This window comes from Acanthisitta chloris, unplaced genomic scaffold (genome assembly GCF_000695815.1).
Source record: "Acanthisitta chloris isolate BGI_N310 unplaced genomic scaffold, ASM69581v1 scaffold38567, whole genome shotgun sequence".
Lineage (NCBI taxonomy): Eukaryota > Metazoa > Chordata > Aves > Passeriformes > Acanthisittidae > Acanthisitta > Acanthisitta chloris.
The window spans coordinates 11,319-21,927 of record NW_008682705.1 but is presented as its reverse complement, the minus strand read 5'-3'; the positions used below and the strand labels follow the sequence as shown (position 1 = coordinate 21,927).

Below are 10,609 nucleotides of genomic sequence, written 5' to 3'. Positions count from 1 at the left end.
ATATATATATTTAACCATTTTCCTCATTCCTCATCTCTTTGCAACAATGTGCCGTGACAATAGCCTGTCCAGGTATGAAAGTGGAGCCTTGGGCCAGCCTGGCAAAGCCACAGTCGCCACACATTACACTGAAATGAGCCCTGAACATGAAAATGAACCCCCTTCCTTACTCTAGGAACTGTGTTGTTTTTGTTAGGTTTAATTTCGTGCTGGTTTGAGTACAGCTTTTATTGTGGCTGGGGGCCCCTCCACTCAGCTCTCATCTTGTTATCATTGCTTTCCCCCTGGGAGCTGGCAGGTCTGAGGGATGCCTGCCACGGAAGCAACGCAGCTTGGCTTTACTAAGCCATAGCCACTACGCTGCTCTTCCTGGGGCCACAAGGCTCATTGTGTGCTGCAGGTTTTCCCATTGTACTGCCCCTGTGAGCAGGCTAATGTGTCTATTCCATACACCAGCCATGGCAGGCAAGGTTTCACAGCTGCATTACAGTGCACTTCAGACAAAAAATGGCACATTTTTTGTGCGAAGGGTTGCAGCAAAACATGCAGACCACAGGGGCCTCTTGTCCCTTTCTCTCAGGGAGTTCAGGGTTGGGGATGGGCTTTTCTCTGCCTCTCAGACTGGCTGTGCAATGAGGGAGGCGCCGGAATTGCCGAGCTGATGCAGTGATGTATACAGAGCACCTGGCTGGAGGAGAGCAGAGGCCGTGGGCAGTAAAAGTGAAGCTGCTGAGCTCTATTTCTGGCCCTCACCCTCCCTGGCTGCAGAGGGTGAGTCTGCTTCTGCTCCATCCACTTGTTTCTTTGGGCAGATGAGATGCCAACACTGACCTCCCCTGAAGGAGGGAACCAGAAGGTCCATAGGAGGTTTTGGGAGGGTTTCTGAATGCTGCTGTATCTGAGGGAATCCTGCACAGCACATAGGCAGTTTTTCCGCAGTTCCTGCTCAGGTTTTATTACGCTGCTGTGCCCTGTCCTTCTGCAGGTGTGATCCAGGCTGGGAGGGCGAGTACTGCGAGGAGTGCGTGCGCATGCCGGGGTGTCTTCATGGGACATGCCACCAGCCTTGGCAGTGCATCTGCCACACCGGCTGGGCTGGCAAGTTCTGTGACAAAGGTGAGTAGTGGGCTGGACATCCCAGCCTCCAGTGCTGAGGGCAGACGCCCAGCACATCCTACATGGACATGAGCCAGTTCAGCCAACAGAGCCAGAAGCCACCTGGGTGATGCCGCATGAGTTGCCTGGGGGATGGGATGTTGCCTGGCTGCCACATCTGGGACCAGCCCCTTTCTGCAAAAGAGGTCAGGCTGCCAGCACCTGCACCCTGGCTCCATGGCAAGAGTTGTTATGACACCAGCCAGTCCCGGGAAACGGAGTAGATGAACTCATTGCATTTCCCATGCTGCATCAAGACTCCAAGCAGCATCCCCTGCTTCCCCCAGGGCTTCCTGCCTTCAGCAGGTGGCTGGTGGGCTCCCCTTTTCCAACTTCAGAGACTCCTTTGTACCATGGGGTCTCCACTGGCTGGGCAGATGGCATGCACAGCATCTTCATTACCATATAGGCCCTGCACTTTGATTGCTACAGATGCCCATTGGAAGGCAGAAGGGAGAAGCTCCTGCCATTTCTCCATCACCACTGGCTTTGATAGGTTGTGTTCACATTGAATTGGCCACATCAGCCCTCTTTTATCCCTAATTCACACCCTTTCTTTCCCCTCAGACATACACATCTGCGAACACCAGTCCCCATGCCAGAATGGGGCTCAGTGCATCTACGATCGAGATGGGGAATACTCATGCTTGTGTCCAGAAGGTTTCCACGGGAAGGACTGTGAGATGAAGACAGGGCCATGTGAGAAGGCAGGGTGAGACACATCAGTGAGATTACTAGCAGCATTAACTTCGGGTCACGCACTGCCAAGTCAAGACCTGGCTTGGCTCATTGTCTGTGCATTTCAATGTGCTAATGGAGTGCAGCCAAAATCAACTTTGGCTTTGGTTTAGCAGTGTGCACTGCATGGTCCCACCAAAGCAAGGTCTTTGTTGCGATCTGAACAGATTCCAGTCTCTCATTGCTGTAGGTGTGATGAGCTGACACCCATCATGCTTTTGGGGAGCATCAGGAGGGCATGTTTCCTCTGCAAATCATTTGGCTGAAGACCTTCTCTGGTGGGTGGGGGGGCCCTGCATAGCTACAGCATTTGAGTAGGTCCCACAGCCTCTAACTCAAGGAGACAGAAACTCACACCCAGACTTCTCCTTAGGATTGTTGCCCCCTTGGAGAGAGCCAGTGCTGGACACACTGGCTGCAATCAGCTCTGTCTGCTGGGTGGGGGAAGCAGGTTGCTCTCCAGGGCCATGACCCATCCTTGCTCTCTCCACACAGGTCTCCATGCAAGAATGGTGGACAATGTCAAGATGAAAACGGCTTTGCCCAGAAACTCACACCCAGACTTCTCCTTAGGATTGTTGCCCCCTTGGAGAGAGCCAGTGCTGGACACACTGGCTGCAATCAGCTCTGTCTGCTGGGTGGGGGAAGCAGGTTGCTCTCCAGGGCCATGACCCATCCTTGCTCTCTCCACACAGGTCTCCATGCAAGAATGGTGGACAATGTCAAGATGAAAACGGCTTTGCCAGCAACTTCTCCCAGCACCTCCCCCTGCCGGTGTCTTGCTGGCTTTGTGGGGGCTCTCTGTGAGCACAACGTGGATGACTGCCTGATGCGCCCCTGTGCCAACGGTGCCACCTGCCATGATGGCATCAACCGCTTCTCTTGCCAGTGCCAGATCGGCTTTGAAGGGCGTTTCTGCACCATCAACATCAATGACTGCGCCAGCCAGCCATGCAAAAACGGGGCAAAGTGCTACGACCGCATCAATGACTATGACTGCTTGTGTCCTGATCGTTTCACTGGCAAAACCTGCGAGATCTCCGTCCCTGAGCCCACCTGGTCTCCTCCCTACCACACTGCAAACCTTGAGAATGGTGGGGGTGTGAAAAGCACCACCAGCGAGATGCCGGGGGTGACGCAACCAGAGCCTGCCAGGACCGCGGTCACAGGGCGGCGTGTGGCCAACCACAGTGAGAAAGAGACGGGGGGAGGGTTGTTGAAAATCTCTGTGAAGGAGGTGGTGACCCAAAGGGACTCGGGGCTGAGTGAAGCCCAGCTGGTGACAGTGCTGGTGTTTGGAGTGCTGACAGTGGTGCTGGTCCTCATCACTGTCCTGCTAATGCTGAGGAACTGGCAGAGGGGCCGTCAGAGGTCGAACTGGTGCCAAAGCCCTTCTCAGGCTGCAAGGAAGCTCCAAGACCAGGAGTGTCAGGTGGGCATGCTCAACACCATCTTGATTGAGCCAAGGAAGACAACAGAGCTGTGAGCTGCAAGGACTCTGAACCAGGCCCTGGCAGGTTGTCATGCTGGCAAACCCCTCGAACTGCACCCTGGGGAGCCACACTGGCACCAACTGGGCAGTGGGAAAGGGCTCCCAGGGCAGGGAACACATCAACAAAACCCTGGGTGTTGAGCATTGGTGTGGTGGCCCTGCCTGGGTCTGAGCTGTCTCCTGCCCGGCTGGCTCAGCTGGCACCCACAGGCACCTGAAAGCAGGGCTGTGTTGGGCCAGCCCTGCAGGGGAGGGATGGCGTGCCGCTTGCAGCAGCCCATTCCGTGCATACGTGAGTGCTCAGAAACAGGACAGGTAGTGCTGAGGAGGGCACAGCCCTCTTGCAAGCCCAAATACTGCCAGGCCCTTTGTAACTCCTCTCTGTGACTACTGGAGGGGGCTCTGCTGGTGTCAGGATGTTTCTTCTGGGGCCTTTGGGACAGTTGCAGTTGCATGGGGCTCCCTGCCGCAGTACTGGATGGGGTGGTTCCGGGCTGTTTCTGGAGGCTGTCATTTCAGATGCCATGTCCCTAGGGGGTGAGCAAACACCCTTGCTCCCTGACCTTGTGGTTCTGTGAGCCAGTTCAAAGAGACTCTGAAGATTATTTGAGGTCTCCTCATGCCCTTCTTCTGCCCTGGGTGATGCCCCCTCCTCTTGCTGTCAGACTTGGGGTTACAAACATGTTCTGTACTTTCCGCCTGACGATCCAGAGGTCTTTTTGACCCACTTACCGAGCCATCCTTTCTGGTCTGGCCACAAATGACCAAGCTCCTTCACCTCTGCAGCGTGCACCTCTGCCTCACTCTTTGCTTCCCTCTGGGGTTCTCTGGGCCCAAGCTGGTCCTTCTCATATGTCCTTATAGGTGAAACTGGAGATGAACAAGGCTGGAGCTGTGCTGTGGCTGGTTCAGGAGCAACACAAGATCCAGTTCTTCCTTTCTTCTCCCTTCCACTCTGAGGCAGGCAGCTGGCCCTAACCTCAAATCAGCCATTGTAGCATTCCTTGATACAACAAAGGCTGAGGTCCCCGCAGTGGATGTGAGAACAGACTACAAAGTCTGGGATGGCCATAGGAAGCAGACACAGTACTGCCTTCTCCACCATTGCTAAAGCACAGCTAAGAGGCAGGAGATGGTCAGATCACTCAGCCTTTGTACTAGGTATGTTCCTGCCTGTGCTGATCTGATGTGCAGCAATCAGTATCTCTGCTGGGTCCAGGGGTTTCTGTGTCGTGTTATGGGCACAGAGGGCTAAGGAGTGAGGCAAAAGCCCCCACAACCCAAAGTCTACTACTGACCTGTAGGGTTGCAGAGATGGGTTCAAGATGGTGTGAAGAGAGCCAAGAGTGAACTGAGCACTCAGCCAGGAGGGAGACCTGGGAGAGGGGACTGGAGCTTCATCAGAAAGATTATTTTTTTAATACATGGATGGATGATGTACCTTTATCAAATAAAACAAGTACAAGCCCAGAAAAGTGTATCAGAGAAACAAAAAATAATTTAGGTTGCAAGGGACCTCTGGTCACCAACCTGTTCTTGGCAGAGCCAGTTAGGTCAGGTTGCTCAGCTACATATTCTGGATGAGTATCCATCACTTGCCTCAAGAATGAAAACCCAGATTGTGGCACAAGGAGTTGTCATGTCCCATTCTCTGGCTGCAGAGGTGGAGATGGCTCCTGCAGCCTCAGGGAAAGGAATGACACCTACCTCAGGACAACACAGCAAAGGTGTGTACTAACTAGGCATTGTCTTAAGTATGCAGCCAGTGTGTCCAGCTCAAGGGTATCAATGAGAAGAGCAAGATCCTAAAACTGAAAGCAGCTGGTTGGTTGTGCAGCTGAGAGCAGGGCAGGAGGGATAGAGAGCTGCCCTTGAAGCAGGGGTCTCAAAATAAACTAGGTCTTTAATGTAATTGTATTCTGGCCCTTCAGGGGAAAGCTTTCTTCACTGTAAACTGGAGGAAAAGCAGCAAGGTCCCTGGGTGCAACTTTCTGGGCCTGAAAAGGTCAGTGCCTTCTGAAAGTGGTAGGGAGTAGGTAGGGTTGTCTTTGTGCAGGAAGAACACCACTCCTGTATCTCACAAGGAACTATGTGTCTCAGAGGGAAAGGGGACAAGGACTGGAATAACAGAGCTTCACAAGGATGATTCCGTTTTATTTTACATTGCAAAAATGTAATCCCCCTGTAATCTCAGAGAAGCAGTATCCTACCAGCTAGGCTTGCATGGCCCTAAGCACCAGGTCCCATCTTTCCTCCTGAAGGGAAGGTCACAGTGCCATGCTCCCGCCCCAAGGACACACAATTGTGGTCTGCAGGCAGGAATAAGCACTTCCCTCACCTCAGCAGCTCCTGGTCCTGCAGGGACAGGGCTGGTAGCTGAGGTGAGAGGAAAGCCAGGCACAGAGCTGGGAGGGCTGCCTGGGCTCAGCCTAGGAGGGAGGTCACTGGTGCCTGCTGTGCAGGAGGCGCTGGAACAAGGAACCATCTTTCTGGCTTAGGCGGGTGGGTGAATCCAGCTCTGCCACTCTCCCAGCTTGCATCACCAGAATGCGGTCTGAGTCCAAGATGGTGTTCAGCCTGTGGACAACAAATGCCAGGACACACATTGGTGGATCTGAGGAGAAACTCGGGAATCTGCTTCCCCTTCTGTTAAGGGGTGGCCCAAGACATGCTCAGCATTAGGATCTGTGGAGCATCTCCCTTTGCGCTCAAGGTCACAGAGCAGCCCAGCTCCCCAGAGAGCCTCTGCACACTGCTGAAACACATCACCTCTTAGGAAAGCACAGTGATGCCTTCCAGTTGCTGCACACAGCAGGGCACCAGGAGCACAGAGGGAAGTTCTGTGGTAGAAGATCTCAGAGCATGCCTGAGTCTGAGGTTGCATAGAATGTCTCCTTTCCGACAGGAGTTAGTGAGTTGATTCCATTTGCCCTACATTTCCCTACCTGCCACCTCCTGGGACAGCAGAAACGGGACATGTGCATCAGCTGCCATTCCTCAGCAGCCTGGCATTTTTGCTTAAGCCACCACCACCAGTGAATTTGTATTTGCCAGACTGCCAACCACAGGACCCACTGCACATGTATGTACCCAGTTCTGCCCAGACTGCTGGCAGGGCAGCAACCTCTGGCCCTGGTTAGGGAAGACAGGGCAGTGGGAATGGCTTTGCAGAGTCATGCACTGTTCAGTGTGAAACTACAGTCCTACAAAGATGCAAGTCACAAGGAAGACACTGCACAGGATTTGAACAAGCAAAAATATTATGGAGTTCAGTACTGTGGTTGCACATCTATCCCCAAGACAGTGCAGGCTGCAGCACTGGAAGTGACTTTGAGGGGCAAGTGACAAGTAGAAAGTAATTTCCCATCCTAGATTTCACCCAGAGCTGAATGGCATGGAAGTACTATGGGTACAAAACAATCCATCATCACCTCTTCCTCCTTACTGCTCTCTATCACCCTTCATCCCAGTGAAAGAGGGGCTTGGGCCATCTTCAACCCAGTCTTGCTGCCTTGCCTGCTGCCACTCCTTCCTCGGTTGGTTCTCCTGTCTAATTACTCCCCCATCAGAGGTGGCCTCCCCACACCCAACCCAAACACACACCTCAGCCCACAGTGCCCTTGTGCTTCTATTCTATTTATGCTTAATATTCCTAGTGTAGGAACCACATTCCCTTCACACCCCTCCTGTCTCCCTCCCACCTCATTATTTAACAAGACACACTTGATTCACTTGCCAGGCCCAGCCCACCCTGCCTGTCATCCATCACTCCCACTTCTGTGCAGCAGGACACCAGCCCCTGCCACCTGCTCATTTGATTTGTATTTTTGTGGTAACCTCTGTGCTTTGAAAACACCCTCCATACAATTGCATAACCCTCCTCCAAATTCTGCTCCACTTGGCAAGCATAAGAGCAGTCTGGGCAGAGAACACCTAATGCTGATCCATTCTTTCTCTGTGGTATTCATGCTTTGTCCTCCTCCCTCTGGCAGCAACCATCCACTGGCCCTACCCTTACATCAAATCTCTCAGATGTGGGGCAATCCCTGTTGCCCTGCCCTGCCTGGGCAGTGTCTATCTTGCTGGCATCGGGTGCAGGCTGGGACCAAAATTCACGATTTTGGAGAACAGTAGCTGGCTGCAGCCCTTTGCCGCCGGCTGTCCTGCAGTGCCCTCTGCTGAGCTGGAGACACCTACTCTTCCCCAGTCTCCACACTGCTCCTTTCTGCAGGATAGTTCTCCACTGCTCCTCGCCCTAATTCGGCAGAACCACAAGCCCCAATTCACCCACCCCACCGATCCCAGCAGGCAGTATCCAGGAAGAGCAATCTGTGATATGATGTGGCATTTTGCCCTTTGCTGCCCCCAATTTCTGGATACAACCTTTTCACACCTGGTTGTTCCCAGCACCCAGCAGAAAAGGCAATATGCAGGGCTCAGCTTTTGCACTTGAAAAGCCTTATCACAGAGACCTCCCTGCTCAACTCGGGGCCCAGGCACGCCATGTGCAGCCATCTCTCCTTGTAACTGGCAGGACGAATTGAGGTGCAGAGTGCTGCTTCCTCCATACCTGTGAGCAATTGTCAAAACTGTTTTGTCAGCAAAGCGCTGGCGGATGGTCTGCTGCAGCAGCTGGTCTGTCTTCTGATCCACGCTGGCTGTGGCCTCATCGATGCACAGCACCTGCCAGGGACAGAGAGTGAAGGGAGCTCCCAAGCACCCCAGGGGAGACCCTAATCCCTGACTAGAGACAGCCCAAGGTGTCTGTTCCCATTACACACCCAGCTCTGGAGTGCTCTCCTCTGTTGTTCCCACACAGCCCTCAGCAGCTCACCCTCCCCCTCACTGCAGTGGAGGCAGGGCACTCACCTTGGCCTGTGTCAGCAGGGCTCTTGCCAGACACACCAGCTGCCTCTGTCCCACAGACAGCCTCTTTCCTCGCTCTCCCAGCTCACTGTCAAGTCCACCTGCAGGCATCAAGATCAGCAGTCACCCCACCAGGTTCTGTACAGGGCCCCAAACAGCTCTCCCAGTTCAGGGTTTTCTCAGTAGCACACAAAATCCCAATTCAGCTCAGGCCCAGGCCTTGAGAACTGGAGCCTTTATGCCTGGACAGAAGCAACATCTGGCACAGAGATGCCAAGTTCTCCTAGAAATAAGGCCTGACTTATCTCTCAGGTACAACATCCACTGAGGCCTGGTCTCATCAGCAACATCCTGCCACCCAAATCATAACCTGTCAGTCCCTTGACACAAAATCTCAGGGAATGCCTCTGGGTCCCACTGACCTGTTCCCACCCTGGTCCTAGTGTGACCTCACGTAGTCCAGTCCCTATGGCATCCACCTGGCCCCTTTTCCTCAGCTCCTTGCATTTGCTGAAGCCTTCTCTCCTCTCCTCTTCCAGTACCAGGGCTCACCAGCTGCTTCCCACTGCATTCTGACTCACCCATCTGAGTAACAGCATCCCACAGGTGGCACTGCTCTAGCACCTCACGGAGCTCAGCATCTGTCCGTTTTCCCTGGGGGTCCAGGTTCTCTCGGATTGAGCCACTGAACAAAAATGGATCCTGGGGGATGATAGCCAGCCTAGATCTGCAAGCAAATGGGAGATGAGGGCCATGGGATGAGTTCTGCAGTAAAGCAAAGGCCTGCTATTCTTTTTTCATGGTGTATCTTAGCTTGCTACAAATCTTAGAGGCACAGAGACAAGGGGCACGTATTCAGACTGGTTTCCTTAGCACAGCTGTTCAGAAACAATAAAGCAACTCCTTATAAGCTGCTACAATCAGACAAGAAGGTGCCATGATAGTATGTCCTTTGCTCCTCACTCTTCACATTGGTGTCCAACCACTGCCAGCCCTCAGCCTCCAGGCCCAGTCAGCTAACCTCCAACTCTGCTCAGCTCTCCATACCTCAGCTCCTCCAAGCCCACCAGCTGGCTGTCAACACCATCCAGGAGAATCCGGCCTGATTTCAGCTCCAACATACGGAAAAGGGCCAAGAAAAGGGTGGATTTTCCAGATCCTGTGCGACCCACAATCCCCAGCTTCTCTCCAGGATAAACAGTGAAGCTCACACCATCAAGTGCATTAGGCAAGCCTGCTCTGTAGGCCAGGACCACTTGCTGGAACTCCACAAGCCCCTGGCTTGGCCAGTCAGCAGCAACCTAAGAAGGATACCAGGTGAGAAAGGGTATGAAATGATTGACTGTCATCTTCAGCCTCACCTCCTCGTAGGCCAAGCCCCATCCATCCCTTCAGATGGTTGCTTGGTTTCTGAGCAGAATGAACACAGAGTCCAGTTCCAGCTTCAGCGCCCTCCTAGGCTGAAAAATCTCTCACAGCTTGGATCTAGCACCTATTCTGCTCTCCTATTTCTTGCCATCATTCCAGCGTTTACCCACTCCTGCAAGAGATTCATCCTCCCCAGGGGATGTCCTAGTAAAAGATGAATGATCAAGGTGCTTTCTGTGCATGAGAGCCTTCCACCCACTCACTGGAATCCTGTGATCTCCCCAGGAGGCAAGTGCAGGGTACAGAGCCAGAATACAGGCCTCTCCCTGAGAACATATTTGAGCTTTTACCTGGACCATTTTTTCCTGAGGCTCCATGGGGATGTCTGTGGTGTATTCTTCTGTCCGCTCCACACTCACCATCATGGTCTCTGTGTGAGTGAAGCTGGAAATGAGGCCTGAGAGCAGGTTTGTGACAGACAGGGCGTATGAGAGTGCCAGGCCCACAAGTCCTGCAAGAACAAAAGTGTAAGAAAGAATGTTACTGGCTGGAAAGAAGCTGGGATCTTTTGGCAGGATAAAGAAACAAAGGAAAAGTCAGGACTCTAGAGTGTGGGATCCCACTCATGGATGGGGACACACAGGAGGAGGGACAGGAGCTGAAGCACTACACTGTGGGTGACTTGTTGACAGATGGTGACTAGGAGCTCTGGGATCTTACTCCAGTGTAGGAAGATGTTCAGCTCTGGGCTAGGAGAGGAGGAACCCATGGGCCATAGCCTAGGAGCAGACATAGATCAATCCCTGGCAATCTACCTGGATTTCCCAGTTGCTTCTGGTGCTGGATGATGCCAATTCCTGCAATAGCAGTAACCACAATGACCCCAATCATCTGCAAGCGGATGTCCAGCCACTGCATTGCTGTGTTGCTGGCAAAGAGGCAGCGCTGGTTCTGCTCCAGGCGCAGCTGATTCTCCAACTCAAACCTGTC

General features: G+C 53.2%; 2 protein-coding genes across 2 annotated transcripts in view; one reads left to right on the top strand and one right to left on the bottom strand.

The window, feature by feature from the left end:
* Window positions 1-985: 985 nt before the first annotated feature.
* On the top strand, window positions 986-3,981 carry DLK2 (delta-like 2 homolog (Drosophila); the record flags this gene model as incomplete). Its single annotated transcript, XM_009078624.1, is given in 4 exon segments — window positions 986-1,116; window positions 1,723-1,867; window positions 2,589-2,661; window positions 2,663-3,981. Coding segments are annotated over 4 exon segments (1,066 nt in total), but the record flags the coding sequence as incomplete, so codon positions are not given.
* Window positions 3,982-5,590: 1,609 nt separating this feature from the next.
* Window positions 5,591-10,609, bottom strand: part of ABCC10 (ATP-binding cassette, sub-family C (CFTR/MRP), member 10) — a 15,975-nt gene continuing 10,956 nt past the window's right edge. Inside the window, exons 18-24 of the mRNA XM_009078622.1 lie at window positions 10,435-10,604; window positions 9,970-10,130; window positions 9,299-9,552; window positions 8,833-8,978; window positions 8,255-8,352; window positions 7,956-8,068; window positions 5,591-5,962 (exon numbers count right to left, since the gene is read on the bottom strand). Of these exons, the coding sequence (XP_009076870.1) occupies window positions 5,827-5,962; window positions 7,956-8,068; window positions 8,255-8,352; window positions 8,833-8,978; window positions 9,299-9,552; window positions 9,970-10,130; window positions 10,435-10,604 (1,078 nt within the window). The 3' untranslated portion in view covers window positions 5,591-5,826. The remainder of the gene's footprint in view (window positions 5,963-7,955; window positions 8,069-8,254; window positions 8,353-8,832; window positions 8,979-9,298; window positions 9,553-9,969; window positions 10,131-10,434; window positions 10,605-10,609) is intronic.